Source organism: Petromyzon marinus, chromosome 33 (genome assembly GCF_048934315.1).
Source record: "Petromyzon marinus isolate PM22_M1 ecotype Great Lakes invasive population chromosome 33, UKy_Petmar_22M1.pri1.0, whole genome shotgun sequence".
Classification (NCBI taxonomy): domain Eukaryota; kingdom Metazoa; phylum Chordata; class Hyperoartia; order Petromyzontiformes; family Petromyzontidae; genus Petromyzon; species Petromyzon marinus.
Window position 1 is genome coordinate 9,890,914 of NC_133699.1, and position 24,452 is coordinate 9,915,365.

At 57.6% G+C, this 24,452-nt stretch overlaps 1 protein-coding gene across 1 annotated transcript; it reads right to left on the bottom strand.

Annotated features, from left to right (window-relative positions):
- Positions 1 to 662: 662 nt before the first annotated feature.
- On the bottom strand, positions 663 to 22,856 carry LOC116948435 (voltage-gated delayed rectifier potassium channel KCNH1). The gene is made up of 11 exons (XM_032965113.2): positions 22,113 to 22,856; positions 20,806 to 20,929; positions 20,165 to 20,271; positions 18,215 to 18,340; positions 17,578 to 17,699; positions 16,480 to 16,872; positions 15,415 to 15,940; positions 9,310 to 9,509; positions 8,425 to 8,677; positions 4,507 to 4,703; positions 663 to 3,717 (listed from the first exon to the last, which is right to left on the bottom strand). The coding sequence occupies exons 1-11, from the start codon at positions 22,183 to 22,185 to the stop codon at positions 2,749 to 2,751; spliced, it is 3,090 nt and encodes a 1,029-aa protein (XP_032821004.2). The 5' UTR covers positions 22,186 to 22,856; the 3' UTR covers positions 663 to 2,748.
- Between the last annotated feature and the right edge of the window lie 1,596 nt (positions 22,857 to 24,452).

A 24,452-nucleotide genomic window follows, 5' to 3' on the forward strand; every position in this document is an offset into this window, starting at 1 on the left:
AAATACATATTCTGATTATGAACGCGAAGGAAGCATAATCAAAGAAACGATGCACCACTCCACTACCCCCTGACGCAATCATCTGGTTCATTAATCACTTCATTGTAACATTACCCTTGTTTCTCGACAGTAACAGCAGCTGTATCAGGAAGAAGATTCGTGTCGCCTCTACAAGGTTCACCGATCTCCTGCGTTCGAAAATACGAACTGAGATATTTACACGCTGCACGCGCCTGCTGATTGGTAAACACTGACCACGCAACCCCCTTAGCGTCCGGGGTTTGCGTCTGTACTAACAATCCATTATTCGATTCATCCTTACACTTCCCCTTCAACCGTATTCTCAGGATTATAAGATAGACCGTTTGCCTGTCGAAGTATTTCGGAGCAATGGTTGGGGGTGCGTCTCATAATCAGGTGAGATGTACTGTGTTGGTGTGTGTGTGTGGGGGAGATAGAGACGAGAATAAGTATGTAACGTTATTGACGCGGGGCACAAGGCTTGGGATTGCGTCTTACTTTTTTTCTGAGCGTCTCCTTTTATTCCGGATAATTCGGTGCATACTGGAGGGAGGTTGGGGTGGGGGAATATTGTATCTGGTTTCAAGTCGACGCCGAGTAAGTCCACGCGACAGGAAGAGGAACTCGACAGCGACCCGGGGTACTGCAAAGACTCGTTTAATCGACGTTTAATCGACGTTTAATCGACGTTTAATCGACGTTTAATCGACGTTTGCTTGCTTGTGGTCGAGGTTTCGCCGTCGTTTCCACCGCGTGAATTTCGCATTCCCGAGCATTCACGAGACACGTGGTCGCGGTGTTGGTGCGCGCGAGGCGAGGGCCACATGCGGATCTTGTTGATGCACCGGGAGCCCCCGCACGAGGAGCTTGCGGAGGTGAGGACGCCACCCATTAAACGTGGAGCGTTGAATGAACGTTGGGCCGACGTTGGCTCGACGGTTCCAACCGCATTCCCAACGTTGGCCCGATGTTGGCATGGTTGCTGGGAGTTGGGGTGTTGAAGAGGTCACCCACTGTGACGTCACCGTGCGAGGTGAGTTTTATTGAGTTGGGAGATTTTTTTTTCCAATATATATAGAGAGATCACCGAACTCGCAGTTCAAGAGAGGAGATCACTCGGCGGGGACATCTCTGCGAGAGGATCGCCACTGACTTGGGGAATCGACGAGTGACGAGGATCAATGAACGAGGTTAGCCATCGAGACGAGACGCGATCGGCGAGACGGTAAATCACCGCGCGCACCGAGCGACGAGGACCATTGAGGCGGTCGCATTAATGGGAGGAACGTTTCGCGGGACGTCCACCGAGTGATCTGATCGCCTGGACCACGTGATCACTGTGTGAGGTCACTCGCTGATTTTTCAGGATCCAAAATTCGACCCAGGACCCCCACCCCCCCCCCCCCGGCGCTGACACTTGCCATGCATCTGCAACATCTACCCAATGCAACTAACGCAGGCGCTTAGGGACACGTGGACATGAGGAGGGGGGGGGGGGTGAGGCGAAGTGGTGGGGGGGGGGAGGGGAGTCTCACGAGGCAGCACGACAGCAGTTCTCCTTCTCTCACTCTGGAAGTCGATATCGAGTCGAACACACGACCAAGGGTGGCGACAGTTCGCGACACAGAATCCAGACGCCTCGTGAGAGCCCCGATGTCCGCAAGTCCTTGCTGCTGCTGCGGGGCCTGTCCACAAGTCCCTGCCTCCTCGGTGTCCGCTGCTCCGGGCTCCGGGTCGAGGGGTGGTGATTGATGAGTCGGAAGAATATTTTATTGCGATAGTTCTCTCTGGCAGAAGAGAGACCGGGCAGTAAGTGCAACCTTCCCAGGAAATCTGGACTGGTGGGAGCACAGTTTAGTATCGATCATCCTCATCAATCGTCTTCGTCAATAATGAATTCACCATCTTCAAGAACAATCATCACTGGTGCATTATCATAATTATTATAATCGGTAATAAAATAATAATCTTCACGCTTCAATAATACTTGACTCCACCTGGCTGGGAACAACAAAAATAAACCTGCGGCCGAGTTTGTAGTCCCCTCAGCCTGGAGCCACGCGCCGGGTCGCGACAGTCACGGGCCACAGTCACGGGGCACAGTCACGGACCACAGTCACGGGGCACAGTCACGTGCCACAGTCACGGGCCACAGTCACGGGCCACAGTCACGGGGCACAGTCACGGGCCACAGTCACGGGCCACAGTCACAGGCCACAGTCAAGGACCACAGTCACGGGGCACAGTCACGGGCCACAGTCACTGACCACAGTCACGGGGCACAGTCACGGGCCACAGTCACGGACCGCAGTCACGGACCACAGTCACGGGCCACAGTCACGGGCCACAGTCACGGGGCACAGTCACGTGCCACAGTCACGGACCACAGTCACGGGCCACAGTCACGGGGCACAGTCACGGACCACAGTCACGTGCCACGGTCACGGGCCACGGTCACGGGCCACAGTCACGTGCCACAGTCACGGACCACAGTCACGTGCCACAGTCACGGACCACAGTCACGGGGCACAGTCACGTGCCACAGTCACGGGCTACAGTCACGGGCCACAGCCACGGGCCACAGTCACGGGGCACAGTCACGGACCACAGTCACGTGCCACAGTCACGGACCACAGTCACGGACCACAGTCACGGGCCACAGTCACGGGGCACAGTCACGGACCACAGTCAAGAACCACAGTCACGGACCACAGCCACGGGCCACAGTCACGGACCACAGTCACGGACCTGCCGCTCGTTCAGCAGCCGCACGATCTCCGCCAATTGCTTCTCCATGCCGGCCATGCGCGCTCCCAGCGACATCACGTCCTGCTTGAGGTCATCCCGCGCGCCCAGCACGGACGCGTGCAGCCTCTGCTCGGGGATGGCGAGGCACGGCCGTCGCACTTCTCTCACGGCCGCTGCCCCGGCCGCTGGCCCCGTCGCTGCGGGGCTGTGCTCCGAGCTCCGCGCTCCGTCGTGCGCGTCCAGCCTCTGGCTGCTGCGCGTGATGCCGCTGTCGCAAGACTCCGTCTTCCTCAGAGGCACCTTCTCGGGGGTCCGGCCCGCGCCCGCGGTGGGGCTCTGCGCGCGAGAGGTGGCGGGCGACGCCTCCCACACGTGCACCTGCGACGGGGTGCTCGCCCCGCCGGCCCTCTCCTCGCGCCCCCGTACGCTCGCCTCCGTCATCTCGATGACCTCTGTCGAAGAGTGGCCCCGGCTCTCGCCACCGCTGGGTTCCTTGGAGGCGGCGTTGAGGGCCCCTCTGAAGCGCGACCACCCCGTGGGTTTCTTGAAGGGCCCCGCGCTGGGAGCCGAGAGCAGGGCCCCCGGAGCGCTGTGCCCCAGTGCCGGCGATGACCCCTGCAGGCTCAGGGGCAGAGAGGTCGGCTTGACGTGAGAGGGACCGGGCGCCTCCGTGATGGTCACCACGCTACTGCTATTGCCGCTGACCGATGAGCCATTGGGGACCGTGGGGGGCACCGAGTCCGGCTCGGGCTCCTCCGCGCCGCCCCCCGCTGGGGGACCCCTCTCAGCCGCGCCCCGCGCCTCTTTCTGCTGCCGCAGCCGCTGCAGGAGGCGGCGCACGGGATGCTCGGAGTGCAGCTCCACGCGGGGGGCCGTGCTCCCCCGCCTCGCCCGCGCCGCCGCCTCCTCCTCCTCGCGTCTCACGTCGCTGATTTTTCTGAACACAATCTGGGGGGGGTGGGTAGGGGGGGGGGGTGGGAAGAGGGGGGGGGCAGAGGTGGTGGGGGTCGGGGGCAGTGGCGAGAGTGGGGGCCGCGTATTCGATTTGCACCAAGAACCAGATCCTTGTACTCATTGTATCATGACAATTGTTAATAGTGTGGCGATCCACTGTTGGATGAAGGCTTCCCCACACTGCGTCGATCATTAGGGTTGCTTGGCCATACTTCACCACGCTACTCCGCGCGGGTCTGTGAAGAGGTGCGGGGCGTGGTGGTGAGCGACCTCGCACCGTTTCGGACGTCGCTCGCTTCTGATGCTTTCCTTGGACGGCAAATCGAACTCAAGTAGCCGGGCTAGCAGCTCAGTGCCTGGTGAACGATGCTGGTTCCTCCACATCGTGTGCAGGGTGCGCTATGGTGCGCGTTGCAGGGTGCGCCGGGTGCAGGGCGCCCGGGGCAGGGAGGGTGTCCGGGGGGTTTGGTGCATCGCGTATGTTATGGTGCCACCATAAGTGCTGGGTGCGTGACCCAGCGTGCAGGGACCACGGTTCTGGGCGCCGGGTGCTGGGTGGTTTGGTGATTCACGTCGTATGGTGTGCACGTACGTACGTTGAACGTCTTTCGCACCGTACGTAGTATGAAACCAACCGCGCTCAACGGGATGGATTTGGTGGTTCATATCGCACTGCCCCTGTGTACTTGCGCGCTGGGCGTCGGGTGCAGAGAAGGGCGCTGTGCGGCGAGTGCAGGGAGCGAGCGGAGTGAGTGTCGGTGCTGGGTGCAGGGCGCCACGCACGCGCTTGCGCAGGTTGAAGGTGAGCAGCAGCTGTCGTGCGAAGGAGCTGGCGAAGGGCGCGTAAAAGGAGAGAACTCGCAGGAGCGGCTCGCGCGGGATGGCGTGCAGGTCGCAGTAGGTGAGCGCGCGCACGTTGCTGCACGCCTGCGCCAGGCCGCTCTCTCGCCAGAACGCGTCTCCAAACACGTCCCCCTTGCCTGCGTGGGGTGGGTGGGTGCGGGGAAGAAGGAGTTAGCCACCGCGCTAATGAGGCCTCGGGTCGCGCTGCGTAATTGCGCGAGAATCGAAGGAGCGGGGCGTTCGCGCTGCTGGGAAGCCGCGCGCGTTGGGGAAGAGCCCGGTGACAGATCGGGTGGGGTGACGCGGGGTTGACTGTGTGTATGGATGTATGTTGAACTTCTTTTGCATCGTACCTAGCCAACCGTGCTAATTGAAGGTGCGGGGGAAGGACCACAAACTAAAGAATGTTCAACACGTCGTAGGCTTTCGCGACCAATATCATCCACAATAGAGGTTTTTTTGGGTTAGATGGCGTAAATATAGAAATGTGTCGTTAAACCCGCCACCACGCGACACAGCCAACTAGTAAGGGTTGTCACGTAAACAGAACGTGGCCAATTCGTCACTTGTACAGCACTCCGGTGTGTTGGAGAGCCAAGCCACAACATTTACAATCTGAGTACGGCGTTTTTACAACTAGCTTCATCAGGCGGCAGCCAGATTTGGCAGCCAAATCTGTCTGTCGCCTGATGAAGCTAGTTGTAATTACTGGCGAAACGTCGTACTCAGATTGTAAATATTGTGGCTTGGCTCTCCAACACACCGGTGTGCTGTACTAGTGACGAATTGACATGTTCCTTTTACGTGACAACCCTTACTAGCTGGCTGTGTCGGGTGGTGGCGGGTTTAACGACACATATTTACGCGATCTAACCCGAAAAAAACCCCTCTATTATAAACGAATGATTGGCACGGAGCACCCGGACCCCTACTGCTGGGGACAAAGTCGCTCGAGGTAATGGCTGTCAATTACAGACGCCGTTAGCCCAAGCTTGTATGTTTTTCTTTTTAAAGAAAGGGCTGCGAACGATTGATATCATGACTGTCTCTCTTATGTGGACTGAGTGGTGGCGCAGTGGTTAGCGGACTGAGGTACCAAACCGGTGACCTCAGTGGGATTCTCGGCCACGGTTAACGTCAGTGACGACTGTATATCTCAACGGGTCCTGGGCCTCCCTTTGGTCGACTCAGCTTTAAAATGAGGACCTCTGATGCGACGACTGAACATCAGCATCGAGGCAGACAAAGGCGGAGGGCCTTGGGGCTGGCCACAGCGCCGCCCCTCGTGCTCATAATAGGCGCTCGCTAACAACACTCACCCAACAATGTTGACAGCTGCACGATGGCTCTATTTGTTCGTGCGTCACGTGTGTATCTGAGTACGTCTTTTTTACGTGCGCACGTGTGTGTAGGTAGACTCAGCCTCTAATGAGTAACTGGTGTGCGGTGTGTAAAGATCGCCACTCGGGAGACAAAGGCGGCCGGGCGTGATGCTGCCAACGCACGCCCTCGCGTGCCGTTCGGGCCTTCATAGGTGCTCGCTCACAGCACTTGCCTCAAAAGTCTGTCAAGGCTATACGGGGGATCTTTGTATGTGTGTGTGTGATTGACAGAGAGTAATGACCCCGTGTTTACAAACTCCTCGCTCGCGCATTAATCGCGGACTCTGCCCATCCTCTCGACGCTCGGAGCCTCGAGTCAGTTGCAGCGCGGCCCCCCTCGGCCCCCCTCGGTCCCCCACCCCACCCCACATGTCCCCTCCCCCCATATCTCCCAGTCTCATTAAACTTTCATGGACACAGAATCGCGGAGGCGCTCGGCACAAGGAGAGGATGAGGTGGTCCGCAAGGGCTCGCGGGCGGGGGAGGAGGCGAGGAGGGAGGGGCTGCCCAGGATGCGAAGTCGATGGAGTGGGTGCTCCCAGCCCCCCACCACAACAACAACAACTAGCGCACTCCTCACTCCGCGCCTCCCGGCTGCAGAGGGATGACTCCACGCCACCAACTCTGCCCTGCCCGTGATGTCGCCTTGCTGCTGCGTAATCTGCAGCGCTCTTCATGTCCACGCAGTACCCTACAAACTCGTACGAGTGTCATCGCTTATTTATCACAACTCTAAGAGGTGCCGTTTGTCGCTGGCCTCTTGGAATTTTTTTTGACCTTTTCTTGGGGGCCGGCGCTCAGTAATTGTGCTCGTTAAAGGCAAGCGCGCGAGTGCGTGTGCACGTGTGGAGTACACGTGGCCACCCGCCCCCTCGCATCATCATGATGCGGCCCAGGGCAGTGCTGCAGAGGGTGCGGGTTGCGAGCAGAGTGTGGGATCCCCCTGCAATCTCTCACCAACCTCAGGGCTCGCCTCGTCTCTGTCCCGCATGCATCTCCCCCCGACGGTTCTCCCCTCTGTGTAACGGCGTGGCTTTTGTTGTTGTTGTTGTTGTTGTTAATGTGATGTTCATAATAAACGAATAAATATATAATAGTCCGCACGCGGCCAGATCTTAATTGACTCCCCACTGCGTTCCCCCTTTGAATAATTCATCATTGGGAAGCTGGCAGCAGCAGTGGCTGGGTGAGTAGGAGGGGAGGGAGGCGGGGGAGGGGGGCATGGGCGGGGGGCGCGTGGCGGTCGGCACGAGCGACAGAGCAGGACGCTCGCTGTGAGTTGGACCTAAAACACCACTAAGGACCCCAAGTGTAGCCTCTAACGAGCTGCTGGTGCAAGTGCAGTTAGCGAGCACCTATTGAGGCCGGCACAGCGCCTTTTGTCTCCCCAGTGCTGATCGGGACGCACCGCACCGGGTAATAATTTGTCGACCTAGGGGAGGCCCAAAACCGGTTTTGTTGTCACTCGTCACTGATGCTAGCCGTGGCCGGGAATTGAACCCAGGTGGCTGAAGGCATAGCGTGGTGCGCTGGCCACAACGCCACCGCTCATTCACTCTCACGCCCTCCACCCCCCCATGGAGAATTTAAGATGAATCGTTGCCATTTATGGTCGCGGTTCCATCTAGTAGTCTATGCTACTTTTAAACAAAGTATCTGGTGATGCTGCGGCTGCTGAGTTAGGAGTGGTTGGTGCACGAGCCAAATTGACAGTTCAACACACTCGTTAAGTAACAGCGACCCTGAAAGGAAACAAATATATAATAGGAAGCGCTTCTGGTCATATCCCTTTTTCATAGCACACGTGGATTTTTTTATTGCACATATGTGCCCGATGAGTTACCTATTGTGTATATTGTTTCCATTCACGGCCACGCAGTGTTATTTTCAAACGCGTTCAGTTGTATTGTTGTTTTATAAATATATATTTAACATTGTGGTGAAACGTAGCAGCCTTTAGCGGATGCAGGGGCGTCGCATCGACCCGTTGAAACGAGACCTGGACACTGCTAGCGTCCGACGCCACGCGTTCTGGAGGCTTTCCACACGAGCTGTCAACGGCGCATCATCATCATCATCCTTGGGATCAAAGTGGTCTGACTTCATCACAACTGTCACCTTGACATCCCGCGCTGGTCTCGCCCACAGAGAGAAGAGTTTCCGACACAGCCGTCTGGGCCTATTCGGGCCACGCAGCTTGTCCGTAAGCAGGCGATGTGGCTCAACCTCGCCCTACCCGGTGAGGGTCCAAGATCAGATCCTGGATCGAAACCCGATCCTACGTGGGCTCACCTGGAGCTCGCGGATCGTCGCGTTCGACGATGACGCGGGCCGTGCCTATCCAGGAGGGCCCGGCTAGGGGACTACGGATCTTGGCGACACCTGGAGGAACACTCCCAAACGGTCTGGCCCATTGATGGCTTAAGCGGCCACTGCGGACCGACGCCGATCGACGATGATGAGGACGCCCACCCACCGAGGATTGCCACCACCTCGTCGTCCTGCACCACCTCGAGGGAGCCGGACACGACGAAGCACAGCGAGTCCACGCTCTCGCCCACGTGGAAGACCAGGTCTCCCGGTGCGCAGTGCACCGTCTGGAACTCCACGGCCAGGGCCCGCAGGCAGCCGTCGCTCGCCAGGCGGAACGCGGGGTGCTCGTAGAAGACGGTGCGGTTCAGGTGGACGCAGATGTCTGCGCGCATGTCCTTGGGGCATATTCTCAGCACCTTCCCGAGGGAGTAGGTTTGGGGGGGGGTGGTTCAGGGGGGTGGGGGAGCAATGTTCCCGCTTGTAGATTGAGATCATTGTCGCTGTCATCATTACCATCACTACTGCCGTCATGAGCATCGTTATCATTCTAATCGTCATTGTCATCCTATTGTCTCCATCATCGCCACCACCATCTCCATCCATTTAGATACCCATGTATCCTCACATCGACACATTAATCCCCCGCACCGACGATTAGCACGCTTGGCTACGTACGGCGCGAAAGACGTTCAACACACATCGCCACAATTACCATAGTGCAGTACAACGTGGATACATACAGCATCGTCTAACTTCGATCGCATCTCAATACGCTGTACGGAGGCAGTGAGGATAAGTCAATTCAAGGAGAGAGGCGGCCAAGTCACAGGCAGAGAGGAGGAAGGGCCCTGGAAGCTCGTCGGCCCGGACAGTGAACAGATAACTCATGAGCTCGGAGACCCGCTTGTCCGTGGACCAAGCTGGCCTATACACCTCTGGGACCGGTCGTGCGTGATTACACAGAAAAAAAAACACAAAACCTATCCGAGCCTTTTGGGACGAGTTCCTCGCTGTTGCGATTCTCTCCCTCCCCGCCCTAACCCCGTACCTTGTCCGTGTCGATGCCGCGAGACATGGACCACGTGGAGGCGATGTAGTCCGTGACGCGCTCGCTGAGTCCGCGCGGCACGTGGTGGAGGCGCAGGAAGTCGCGCACGCTCGTCAGCATCTCGTGGTAGCGGTTGGTGCTCGCTGTCATCTGCTGGAAGATCGTCGTAACGTTCCCGAAGATCGTTGCGTACAGCAGCGCTGCGGGACATGGCCAGGAGGGGGGGGGGAGGGGGCGGAGTCGGGGACACTTAGTAGGGGGAGCCGTCTGGGTTTGACTCCCGACAGAGGTGTCGATTGGGTGTTCGCCACCACCACCACCATCATCACCACCGTCACCACCACCGTCACCACCACAAAAAACAATCACCACTATCGCCGTCAAGACCACCACCATCGTCAAGACCGCCACCTCTAACACTACCACTACCACCATCAAAGTCACATCCACCACCAACACCACCACCACCACCATCAATGCCTCCATCACCGTCACGTTCACCACCACCACCAGCACCACTACCGACGTCCCAAGCGCCACAAACACCACCACCACCGTGCTGCAATACCGATAATACAAACACCACGACAGACCGCCAATTCGACGTTTTGAGGAATGGTCCTTTATATATAAATATTTATATATGTTTTCCCAAACAGTGTAAATCGATGAATGTGCCGACTTGCTGTTCTGGTTAACCGCGCCTTTGGACCCCAGCGAACGCAGCAGCATCCATCAGCAAGGCAGTGAGTTTAACGTCGAACGGAGCAATCGGCCTCACGGGGTGATGTCTCTTGAGAGCAAGGGCGACGTGCACTCTTGAGACACGAGGAGAGGAGACGAGGAGGGAGCGACGCGAGGCTGCTCGGGAGAGACCCCCGAGACAGACCGGGACACGTGGGACAGACACACTGGCATCCGATAGTTTGTGCGTTCATCCACCTGGATATGGACGGATTAAAAAAAATGTTTCTGGGTGAGAGAGCGCGCGTCTTGGTGTCAATATCAACTACAGATGTGCACCCTCCGCCACCCGACACAGCCAAGCTGATGAACTGGTCACGTGGACAAATACGTAAATTGATTTTGGTTTTTCAGCAAAACCGGTTACGTTCGGAAAGCGAGCAGAATTTGGCAGCTTTTGTCCGACGTTTCGCATGAGTACACTTCCGGGAATCTTCCAGCGTTAGCAAGAGCTCAGACTTCGAGAATATGGGCGGTTGATTGACGTTCCTTGGGTTATTGATTTTGTTTCGCTTGCAATGAAAGTACTTCGCCACCTGTCACAACCTCGTTGTTACGGCGCGTGTCTGTGTGTGGTTAGTGCGCGGCACTACGAACCCGGCGGCCCGGAATTCGATCCCCCGCTCGCGGTCAACATTCTCGTTATGACGATAATATAAACCGGTCCTGGGCCTTCTCTAGGTCGACTCAGCCTTAATTGAGTAGTGCCTGTCGCGGCGTGTACACATTTAGCGCCGGCTAGACAAAAGACGACCACGGCGTGATGGTGGCCACCCCAACCCCCTCGTGTGCCGTGCCGGCCATCACCCGCGCTACCCGCTAACAGCACTTGCCCCGAATGTCTGTTAAAGGCTAGACGGGGGGGGGGGGGGGGTCTTAGTCTTTGCCTTTGTGTGTGGGACCTCTGGGAATAGGTTGGGGGCGCGTGTGGAGCTCGCGGTGGTGGCCGGTGTGGTCTCACGTGGCCCGTCTATCTTACGCAAGCCTTTCTTTTTGACTTCAAAGTATACAGGAGAAGTGTCGATTTGAAGCTTTCGTGACTGCAGGAATCCATACTCTCTGGTTCTTTCCGTAAAGTCACGTAGATTGAAAAAATTATAGAATAAAAGAAAACACGACGTTTCGCAACACAAGCGTCCGTCTTCACCTGAAGACGGACGTTTCGGTCACCTGAAGACGGACGCTTGTGTTGCGACCCAAACGTCGTGTTTTCTTTTATTCTATCTATCTACGTGACTTTACTGAAAGAACCAGAGAGTATAAAGGAGATGATTTAACCGCTGCTGAATATTGAGTTGTCAGCAACGTGAGGTCGGGCTGCTAATGCACGGTAATGGAAGAGAAGCGCAATGCAAGTCAGAGACGAGAAAATTCCCATGACACCTCGTATCCCCCCCCCCACCTCTCTCTTTCCCCACCGCTTACCTCTAGCGAGATCCTAACAGACAAGACAGACGGACACAGAGATACACAGATTGTCCTACGGACAGTTATACAGGAGACATTGTGGCGCCTGGTACAAGATATCTCGCCCGACCTCTTCCCCCCCAAGACCCCCCACCCACCCCCGTGTCGGCATTCATAGCGCCTATGAAAGCGGACACAGTACACGAGGCAGTGATTAGTCAGAACCGCGCGAGTCCGCCTTTGTCTCCCAAATCCTGATGTTTTACACACCGCGCCAGGTACGCATTGAAGGCTGAGTCGAGCTAGGGGAGGTCCAGGACCGGCTCAAATATTCGCCAGTGTTATCGGTCCTGAGCGGGAGTCGAACTCGGGTCGCCGGGTTCGTAGCGCAGTGCCCCAACCACAACACCACTGCTCCACACACACACAAAGATCCTCCATTTAGCCTGTAAGAGACTGTTGGGGGCAAGTGCTGTTAGCGAGCACCTATGAAGGCCTGCTCGGCACACGAGGGAGTGAGTGGCCAGCACCACGCCCGTCCGCCTTTGTCTACCCGGTGCTGATGTTTACACAGCAATCCAGCTACTCAATAAAGGCTGAGTCGACCTAGGGGATGCCCACGACGTCGTTCACATGTACGCCGCTGTTATTGGTCGTGATCTGGAATCAAACTTGGGTCTTCAGGTTCGCAGCGCTGTGCGCTCATGACTAGACGACACTACACACACACACACACTCTCGGTAGCCCTCTCAACACACACACACACACACGGTAGCCCTCTCAACACACACACACACACTCGGTAGCCCTCTCAACACACACACACACACTCGGTAGCCCTCTCAACACACACACACACACTCGGTAGCCCTCTCAACACACACACACACACTCAACACTCGGTAGCCCTCCCAACACACACTCGGTAGCCCTCTCAACACACACACACACTCGGTAGCCCTCTCAACACACACACACACACTCGGTAGCCCTCTCAACACACACACACACTCGGTAGCCCTCCCATCACACACACACACTCGGTAGCCCTCTCAACACACACACACACACTCGGTAGCCCTCTCAACACACACACACACACTCGGTAGCCCTCCCAACACACACACACACTCGGTAGCCCTCTCAACACACACACACTCACTCGGTAGCCCTCCCAACACACACACACACACTCGGTAGCCCTCTCAACACACACACACACTCGGTAGCCCTCTCAACACACACATACACACACTCGGTAGCCCTCCCATCACACACACACACTCGGTAGCCCTCTCAACACACACACACTCGGTAGCCCTCTCAACACACACACACACACACTCGGTAGCCCTCCCATCACACACACTCAACACTCGGTAGCCCTCCCAACACACACACACACACTCGGTAGCCCTCCCAACACACACACACACACTCGGTAGCCCTCTCAACACACACACACACTCAACACTCGGTAGCCCTCCCAACACACACACACACACTCGGTAGCCCTCTCAACACACACACACACTCGGTAGCCCTCTCAACACACACACACACTCGGTAGCCCTCCCATCACACACACACACACACTCGGTAGCCCTCTCAACACACACACACACACTCGGTAGCCCTCTCAACACACACACACACTCGGTAGCCCTTCCATCACACACACACACTCGGTAGCCCTCTCAACACACACACACACACACTCGGTAGCCCTCTCAACACACACACACACACACTCGGTAGCCCTCCCATCACACACACTCACTCGGTAGCCCTCTCATCACACACACACACACTCGGTAACCCTCCCATCACACACACACACTCGGTAGCCCTCTCAACACACACACACACACTCGGTAGCCCTCTCAACACACACACACTCGGTAGCCCTCCCATCACACACACACACACTCGACCCCCCACACACAACACTCGGTAGCCCTCCCAACACACACTCGGTAGCCCTCTCAACACACACACACACACACTCGGTAGCCCTCCCAACACACACACACACACACTCGGTAGCCCTCTCAACACACACACACTCACTCGGTAGCCCTCCCAACACACACACACACACTCGGTAGCCCTCTCAACACACACACACACACTCGGTAGCCCTCTCAACACACACACACACACTCGGTAGCCCTCCCATCACACACACACACTCGGTAGCCCTCTCAACACACACACACACTCGGTAGCCCTCTCAACACACACACACACACACTCGGTAGCCCTCCCATCACACACACTCAACACTCGGTAGCCCTCCCAACACACACACACACACTCGGTAGCCCTCCCAACACACACACACACTCGGTAGCCCTCTCAACACACACACACACTCAACACTCGGTAGCCCTCCCAACACACACACACACACTCGGTAGCCCTCTCAACACACACACACACTCGGTAGCCCTCCCATCACACACACACACACACTCGGTAGCCCTCTCAACACACACACACACACTCGGTAGCCCTCTCAACACACACACACACTCGGTAGCCCTCCCATCACACACACACACTCGGTAGCCCTCTCAACACACACACACACTCGGTAGCCCTCTCAACACACACACACACACACTCGGTAGCCCTCCCATCACACACACACACTCGGTAGCCCTCTCAACACACACACACACACACTCGGTAGCCCTCTCAACACACACACACACACTCGGTAGCTCTCTCAACACACACACACACTCACTCGGTAGCCCTCTCATCACACACACACACACTCGGTAACCCTCCCATCACACACACACACACTCGGTAGCCCTCTCAACACACACACACTCGGTAGCCCTCTCAACACACACACACTCGGTAGCCCTCCCATCACACACACACACACTCGACCCCCCACACACAACACTCGGTAGCCCTCCCAACACACACACACACACTCGACCCCCCACACACAACACTCGGTAGCCCTCCCATCACACACACACACACTCGACCCCCCACACACAACACTCGGTAGCCCTCCCAACACACACACACACTCGACGCCCCACACACAACACTCGGTAGCCCTCCCAACACACACACACACTCGACCCCACACACACAACACTCGGTAGCCCTCCCATCACACACACACTCGACCCCCCACACACAACACTCGGTAGCCCTCCCAACACACACACACACACTCGACCCCCCACACACAACACTCGGTAGCCCTCCCATCACACACACACACACTCGACCCCCCACACACAACACTCGGTAGCCCTCCCAACACACACACACACGTGCCAGATCTACCCCCACCCCACACGCATCAGTGGATGTTACATAAAATACATTAAGTGATTTACCCCTTCACTTTGGTGATATAAATTATGAATTGAGGGAAATTTAATGCTCAGATATTCCATGTAACCATCCACAGACGCTGGCGAAGATTACCTGTAAAACAATATAGACTGTGTGGGCAAGTCCTGTTAGAGAGCAGTCGTTAAAGTTGGGGAGGTGCAGTAGGGGGTGACGTGGCCAGAACCACGCCCGGCCGCATTTGTCTCTCCAGTGCGGATGTTTGCACACCGCACCAGACACTATTTCTATGCTAAATCGACCTAGGGGAGACCCGGTTCTCATTCAGAGGTTAACCGTAGCAAGAATCGAAATCGAGTCGCCAGATTATTAGCGCAGCGCGCCAACCACCGTTCCACCGCTCCCCCAGCAAAGACAAAGACCCCCCGTATAACCTTCAACAGCTGCTGGGGCAAGTGCTGTTAGCGAGCACCAATGAAGGCCAGCGCGACACACGAGGGGGTGCGTGGCCAACACCACGCCCGACCGCCTTTGTCTCTCCAGTTCTGACGTTTACGCGCGCACAACACCACCCACACCGCCGACCGCAGGAGATGACGCTGCTGCGCTCCACGGGCATCACTCACATCCGATCATCATCATGGCCACAGCGAACATCTTCTCGGCGTCCGTGTTGGGCGCTATGTTGCCGAACCCCACGCTCGTGAGGCTGCTCATCGTGAAGTACAGGGCCGACACGTACAGCGTGCGCCGGGAAGGGCCGCCCTCCCAGCGCCCACCGCCGTCGCCCTCCATCACACCCGCGGGGCTGGTGATGGAGGTGTCAGCCGGGGAGGCGGAGGTGGTCGTCGCAGCGGCGGCGGCGTCGGCGGCGGCGTCGGCGTCGGCGACGCTCCCGTTGGCGTGGCTGTAACGATACGGCTGCCCGACGCTGTGCGCCAGCTGGTGCAGCCACCCGTACTCGCGCGCCGCCTCCGCGTCCCCGATGCTGAACCAGATGCAGGCGAGCCAGTGCGCGACGAGGCCGAACACGCACACGAGCAGCACGAGGACGGCGGCGCCGTACTCGATGTAGTGGTCGAGCTTGCGCGCCACGCGGCCCAAGCGCAGCAGCCGCACCACCTTGAGCGCGCTGAAGAGGCTGCTGATGCCCTGAGCAGAAGACAAACACCGCGAAAGCCTCCGCGACGTGCAGCGAGCGCGCTGCCGCTTGGCCCACCGACGACGACTGTGAGAGGAGGTGATGGTGAGTGGAGGCTGCAGTGGTGTCATGGGAGGAGACGGGATGCGGGAGGACATGGCTATTGATGAGTATCGGGAAGAAGAAGAAACAAACAAACCTCACCACCTTTGTGAGGCGGGATCTGCGCACAGGCGGGAGTCAAGAATCCATTGGTGGCCGAGCTGTACTGTGTATTGATGTCTACCTCGTCATGCGCTACAGACCACCTCGTCATGCGCTACAGGCCACCTCGTCATGCGCTCCAGACCACCTCGTCATGCGCTCCAGACCACCTTGTCATGCGCTACAGACCACCTCGTCATGCGCTACAGGCCACCTCGTAATGCGCTCCAGGCCACCTCGTCATGCGCTCCAGACCACCTTGTCATGCGCTACAGACCACCTCGTCATGCGCTCCAGACCACCTTGTCATGCGCTCCAGGCCACCTCGTCATTTGCGATAGACTACCTCGTCGGCGTTCTCGAAGGCGTTGATGATGTCGTAGGGCAGGCAGGAGAGCAGGTCGATGAGGAACCACGTCTTGAGATACTTTGTCCGAATGAGTGCCGGGTCCGAGATGACCTCGCCGGCGGAGCCCACGTAGGTCGTGTGGAAGTTGAGCACAATGTCCACCAGGAAGATCGCGTCCACCACGCTGTCCACCACGAGCCACGCCACGTTGCTCTGCCGCGTGCGGAAGGAGACGTTATAGGGCACCATGATAGCCGTGTAGAAGGTGAGGATGAGGATGAGCCAGTCCCACGTGGTCTTGAAGGCGCAGTAGTGGAGGATGATGTTCCGAGGGGTCTTGGGAGCCTCCTGCTTGTAGGCGGGGAGCACTTCGGTGTTCAGCTGGACGACCTGCGTGCGGTAGGCGGAGAGGTGGTGGGCGAACAATAGCAGGTGGATAACAGAAGTGGTGACGGTTATAAAGATAGATGGAAAGAACAGTTAAGCAGAAGGACAGGCAGACGGATGGACAGAGACAGACGATCGGACACATAGACAGACGGACGGATGGATGGATAGACGGGTGAAAAGACGGACGAATAAACAGGTAGATACACTGAGAGACGGACAGCCAGGTAGACACACGTGCAGATGTACGAACGGCTGGATGGACAGACAGACAGACAGACACAAATTCCTACTTAGTAAAGCAAGACTCTCATTTAGACACTCGCCTTGTGCGCACTGGAGAGCAGGGGAACCGTGGCACGTCGTGACCGATGACCACGCGGACGGACCGGAGCCGAATTAAATGCGCGCGAAACCACCCACGTGCACGGGCAGCTGCGGTGGTGCATAGCCGCGACTTACAAACTCCCCCAAGCGCCTTCTCACTTACATCACCCCACGTGTATATATCGGTGGTTTACGCACAAACACGCAAACTCTAGTTTTTCAAAATGGTGTCATTCCATGGCGGCACTGTGACCGCTCTGAGTCCGGTGGATGTTACGTTGCAGAGAATTCGGCTAGTGGGACGAACGACTACTGTGGTGCTGAAAGGGACAGCGACTCGCCGGCCCTCGTGCCGACCCGGGAGGCGGCCGAGGCTCCCACCTCGGCCGTGCGGAGTCCCTTGGCTCCCGCCGCCTCCCCGCGCGCCCCGCTGGTGCTGAGCTGGTGCAGGACGCTCCGGCTCGTGGCGAGGGCCCGGGTGAGGCGGGCAAAGCGGGCCCACCCTGGGACGATAACGCGACGCACACCGTCGCGTTCACGCACATCCCATCGCTGTCATCGCATCAGGCAGCGCGTTACTCCCTCCCCCCCGCCCCCTGCCTCCCCGGCTTCACATCGCATCGCTCGGTTATGTCGTGCATCACACATCGCAACTAAGTGGCGTTTTGTTTACGTGACAATTCCCTTATTAATTGGTTGTGTCGGGTGGTGGAGGGTTACGACACATTTGTATTTACGCGATCTTATGAATACTATTGGTCGCGAAAGCCTGCGTGTTAAACTGACACATCGCGAAATCCGTGTCATCACCGCCACCTCTTTGTACGTCACCCGTCACGTCACCGCTCGCTCGTCGTGATGGCGATGATGAATGAGCACCCATTCATTCGGGTCACCCGTGGCCTGGAATAGCCCAGGCACCTTTTGGGCTGGATCAGGATCGTGGGGTTGCACGGGGAGTTGTAGGTGCGTGTGTCTTGCGGCGTGATGGAGGACGTGGGGGGGGGGTATACCTTACCCCTGCTGTCATCCTCTATGGGCTGCTTGAAGATGGTGATGTCCCGGAAGATGCTCAAGAAGAGCACCACCTCGTTCAACTCGTTACGCACCGGAGACACTTGCATGTGGAGCCACACTGGAGTGCCTGCAGGGGGGGAGAACGGGGGGAGGTAGAGGGGAGGGAGGGAGTGTGGATTGGGTGCTCGCGGGGAGTAACTCCCTCTCGCGCCTGTCCTCTACCACATATTATTTAATGATTCGCTACGTTTTTAGAAGGCGCAGCAGACCCAACAAAGGGCTTCAGAGAGCCCCCACCAGAGCGTCCCCCCACGACTACAATCTCAGGTCGGGACCCGTGACTCCCACGGCGGCTCCCACGGTGGCACCCCCCCCCCCCCCTTCTCTCCCACTCACGTTTCGCACAGCCACGATTCCATACGGGGAATTGCGAACGTCAGCATCGACTTTTTTTTTTTAAATCGACGTATCGTTGCGTAGCTCATTTAGGAATACGATTAGGTTAACGTGCCGAACCGGAAAAGCCTGACCGAGTATCACGGCTCAGTTTTAAGTCTCCGTGTGTTTCCGTAACGCGCGTGTGGTGTCTGTTGTGTTCGCCTGTGTGGTGCATGTTGTGTTCGCCTGTGTGCCTGTTGTGTTCCTGTGTGTGCCTGGGGATGCATGGAGTGCGAAGGTGAATTCGTGTTGCTGCTGATACTCGAGCAGCGCGTGGGAAGGGTTACCGACCCATGGACCTTCTCCAGCGAGATCCTTGCTATACGTCATATCTGCCTTATAAAATATTTATATAGCACGTACAGAGCCAAAGATCTCTGTGTAGGCGACACAGACTGCTGGGCAAAGTGCTGTTAGCAAGCACCTGTGGAGGTCAACCAAGATACAAAAACAAAGATCCCCCATATAGCCTTAACAGACTGTAGGGGCAACTGCTGTTAGCGAGCACCTATGAAGGCCGGAACGGTACACGAGGGGGTGGGTGGCCAGCACCACGACCGACCGCCTTTGTCTCCCAAGTGGCAATGTTTACACACCACACCAGGTACTCATTTGAGGCTGAGTCGACCTAGGGGAGGCCCGGGACCGGTTCAGATAATCGTCACCAGTGTTGACCGTGAGCGGGAATCGAACCCGGGTCGCCAGGTTCATAGCGCAGCGCGCTAACCGCTACACTATCGCTCCCCACAACCAAGATACGTACACACACAATATATACTAAGCATAAATCTTGACTTAAAGCTTTCGTGACTGCAGGAATTTATATTCTTTGGGTCTTTCGGTAAAGTCACGTAGATAGGTTCAAATTCATAAAAATAAAAACTACGACTGTTTTTTAAAACAGTCTGCTTTTAGCAGCTTCCCCCTCTGTTTTCCTCTTGATGACGATCGCTTGTGTTGTGATAGTTGTAGTTTTTTGTTTATTTTTCGTTGATTAATTTTAACCTATTTCTGTGACTACCGAAAGACCCAAAGAATATATACTACACATGTTCACAAGCCAGTCTTCTTGGCCCATGCCCTTTCGGCTCTAAGCTATTTGCAGCCCAAGGCCTCCTTGGGGCCACGTGCGGCCATGGGTTTTGGTGGAGACGAGTGAATGAGACGCGAAGGAGGTGAGGAGCTGGAGGAGGAGGAGGGGGGGGGAGGAAGTCGGGAGTTGGAGGAAGGGGAGAGGGGAGGAGGTGAGGAGCTGGAGGAGGAAGGGGGGGGGGGAGGAGGACGGGAGTTGAAGGAAGGGGAGAGGGGAGGAGGTGAGGAGTTGGAGCAAGAGGGGAGAGGAGTAGGAGGTGAGGAGCTAGAGGAGGAGGAGAGGGGAGGAGGAGGGGTAGAGGGGAGCTGGAGCAAGGGGAGAGGGGAGGAGGAGGGGTAGAGGTGAGCTGGAGCAAGCGGGGAGGGCAGGAGGGGATCTGGAGGAGGGGAGCTGGGGGGGACTCATCCCCGCGGCACCCACGGTTCTTGCGGTACATGAGGATCTCGAACGAGTTGGTCTCGTGATTCTCGAACGACCTCCTCACGCTCTCGATGGTGCCCCGGTCCGTTAGGTCGCCATACATAAAGCTGGGGTGGGGAGGGGGGGAGGGAAGGGGTTCGGTTTAGAGGGTTGCTAAACTCTGGAGCTCATTACCATTCTCGTCTTCTTCCAAACCCCGTGCTGCTCAACTTCGGCACTCATCACTCTATCTGCTCATATATCCATAAATACATCTAGCGATATATTCATTCGTTCATCTGCCTACCCTTTATGTCCGCATGCGGCGTGTTATTGCGACAACGCAGAGCAAGACGCGTACATCCCTGCATATGTACCGCATTGATGTTTTAACGTGTGCATCGCATGTTTATTTGGTCGTCTAGTTAGTTGCTCACTGGGAGTTTCAGCCACGGCGAGTGACGATCTCACGCGCGCGCCTCCGTGCCGACGATCGCGACGCTGCAAATGATTTATTTTTACCAAGCTCAGATTTTTCCAGATCATTCGGAATTTTCGCCAACATCGCAAACAACATTCCCTGTTAAGTAGAACTGATTTGGGGGACGGAGGAAGGGGTGGTTTGGATGAAGGTTGGGGGATGGGGGCGAGTGAGTGAGCACCTGCATGTGCTGTTGCACTGCATGACCTCTGCGCGCTGGAATCCGGAGAGGCCACAGAACCCCGCGTTGCAGTAAACGATCGGCCAGTCCACAATGCGGGCATTGCCCAAGAGGAGGTCAGTGTCTGTGAAGGGGAGGGAACGACACATATATATGTGTACATGCGTGTGCGTAGCGTGGGTCGGGAGCAGTGGCGTAGTGGTTCGCGCACAACGCTACGAACCCCGGCTACCTGAGCTCGATTGCCTAGGTCGCCTCGGCATTAAATTTAGTGCCTGGTGGCGGAGTGGTGAATGCCATTAGTGGGGGGGGAGGGGAGGGAAGACAAAGGCGGTCGGTCGAGCGCCCGTGAGCGCTGCGCGAGTTGCTGTGATAGCTGTGGCGCGGTGCGGAGAACGGAAGAGCGAGACGGTGACACAGACAGAGAGACACGCACACACACAGACAATGAGAGCGACACGGAGAAACACAGAGACACAGACTGATAGACGATGCGCATGGTTGGCTCCGTACGGTGCGAAAGAAGTTCTACTTACATACACAACACGGAGATGTGTACCCAGTCAGGGACTCAGAGATAGATAGGAAGAGGCAAAAGACACAGCGGGTTGCACGGGGACTAAGAGAGACAAAGACACAGATCCCCCGTATAGCCTTGACAGACTGTAGGGGAAAGTGCTGTTTGCGAGCACCTATGAAGGCCGGCACGGCACACGAGGGGGTGGGTGGCCAACACCTCGCCCGGCCGCCTTTGTCTCTCTAGTGGTGATGTTTACACATCGCACCAGGTACTCAATTGAGGCTGAGTCGACAAGGGGCGGCCCAGGAGCGGTTCAGATAATCGCTGTCACTGGTGTTGGCCCGCGAGTGGGAATCGAACCCGGGTCGTCAGGTTCGTAGTGCAGCGTAGCGCTAAGAGCGACACTACCGCTCCCCACACTAAGAGAGAGACACACACACTCACATAGAGACACAGACACACAGATCAATACAGCCACCCGCGGAGAGACACCGGCAAGACAGCACCCACACTCAGCGAGGGAGACGAGAATAGGGGCACCGTTAAAGATACTCAGAGGATCAGAGATGCAGAGAGAGAGACGCGACGAGAGGCATTCGCAGGTCGAGACATAGAGACGGACTCGAGGACAGGGACAAAGAGGAGCGTACATCAACACAATGTGTGTTGAGGGGCCCACAATAAGTTAGTGATGGTGGCGGGGGGGGGGGGTAGCGCGCACAGATAGAGACGCCTCTGAGATCCCCGCTGGGGACCCCCTCCCCCACAGCGCGAACGAGCGAGTTACCGCTGAAGCGGCGCACGATGCTGTCGAGGAAGGTGTTCTGGGGGGCTACGAGACCCTTGCGCCCCCCGGGCATCCTGCGGGGGTGGCAGGGAGACGGCGGCGGCGGTGGCGACGGCGGTGCTGGCGGGGCTGGCGGGGCTGGCGGGGCTGGCGGGGCTGGTGGGGCTGGCAGGGCTGGCAGGGCTGGTGGGGCTGGCGGGGCTGGTGGGGCTGGCGGGGCTGCGCTGCGAGGACGCGGGTCTCGGCGTGCGGCGAGGCGAGCATCCCGGGCCGCGTGCGGAGGAGACCACGGAAGCCCGAGCCGAACCCCCCAACCCACCCCAATCACCAACTGCGACTGACGCCAACGATTCCGCAGCACCTCCCCCCACACTCCCCCGGTAGGGACCGCCCGCGGACGTCTCCCGCGAGACGGCGGTTGAGGGTCGCGTCTCGGGGTGGAGAGCCCCGGCCGCGCGCGGTTGTCTCTCGTAATTGGATGGAGCGCGGCGATGGGAGTGATTATATCCGGCGTGCGCGCTATGAGAGGAGCGCGATGAGATTGGATGGGAGGGAGAAGCGTCTCCCTCCCATCCTTACCCCATCTCCACTGCCACCCCCTCGCCTTCCTCTTCCCCTCACCTCCTCATCCTCTCACCTGCCACCCAGTTCACTCACCTCCCCTACCACTCCTTACCTCCCCCATCCTCTCACCTCATCACCTCGTCATCTTCCCTCCCATCTTTTTGTTCACCTCGGTAACCATCCCCATGCCACTCATCGTCTTACGCGCTCCACCCCCCCTCTCAGACCCTCGAAACCCCGGCACCTCCAACTCCCCGCCACCCGCGTCCCACGGCCCCTGCACGAGATCCGAGCTCCCGAGATGATGGAGGCGAGAGGGGAGGGGCAGGGGGGGGGGGGTGGCCGGGAGGGAGTGGGGGGGGTAGAAGAGGGGTGGGGTGGGGGCTAGCCGGGTGGGGGGCTGTGGAAAGGGGGGTGGGCTGTGGAAGAGGTGGGGGGGGGGGACAAGGAACGGATCGAGGCTGCTGTGCGCGACTCTCTCGGGACCGCGTGTCTGCACTGCTGCGCTGCTCTCCCATCGTGAGGGCTATAAGGCCGCACTGCTGGTGCACTGTTGCACTAGCGCAGCACGGCTGCGGGGTGTTGTGTAACTACACTGCTGCACTACTGGATAATCTATAAGAATGCAACATACACACCGGTGCACGGGCGCAGAAGATGCAATGGTGCACAGCTGCACGGCTGCACTGCGTCGCTACAGAGATGCTTGACTGATGTACGAAGGAAGAGCGCCGCTAATGCACGGCTACGCTACTGCCCATGCGTGTTGAACTTTTATCGCACCGTACGTAGCCAAACCGTGCCAATAGCAACCCTGCTGCGCCGTTGCGATGTCGTCCGGCTGCAATAATGCGGAGCTGCACTTCCTACACTGTTGCATTGTTGCACGATTGCCTTTCAGCACCGACGCAGGGTTTCACATTCGAGCACCATGCGAATGGGAATCCTGCAGTCCTGCATGGCTGCACTATTGCTGCTCGCTTGCACTCGAGGCACGACCTGCGCAGCTGCACGAACAAATGGTTGCACCGCCTCACTGCTGCACGACGCCTGCACGCGTGCAGCTGCACTACCGCACACGTGCAGAAGCACGGGGCTTGACAGCTGCTCGCCTGCGTGAGGCCGGGAGAATAATTTGACAGGGAGCGTCAGGGGGGAGGGGATGGCGTGGAGGGTGGAGGAGGAGTGGGGGAGGGGTTGGAGAAGGTTCGGGATGAGTCTTGGGGTTGGTAACGGAGGTGTACGGGGGGGTGCAAGGCGTAAGTCTGTGTAAGGAGGTGTGTGGCTCTGTGGAGGAGGTGTTTGGCTCTGTGGAGGAGGTGCGTGACTCTGTAAGGAGGTGTGCCTGTTGAGGAGGTGTGGGTTTGTGGTGCAGGTGTGACTCTGTGGAGGCAGCGTGGGTCTGTGGAGGAGGTGTGGCTCTGTGAATGAGGTGTGGGCTGTGGATGAGGTGTGTGGGTGTGGGATGACCACGCGGGCACTCTCTCTAAGTGGCCTCAGCCGAGGGCACGGACAGCAGTGCCTCTGTAATCCGCTGGATTCGCGAACTATTTATTTATTCACCGTTTATTTAATCTGTATTTGGTCTAGATTAACGACACAATACAATTTATAGCCCTTGTCAATACACATCTGAATAAAGAAAGGCCTGCCCACGCTACTTCCTGAGCGGTGGTGAAGGCAGGAGGAGGTGGGGGGAAGTGGTGGGGGGGGGCATTAGAGGTTGGTGCCGGCGTGGGCGTGATGGGGAGTGGGGCACCACTGATCTCTGCCGTG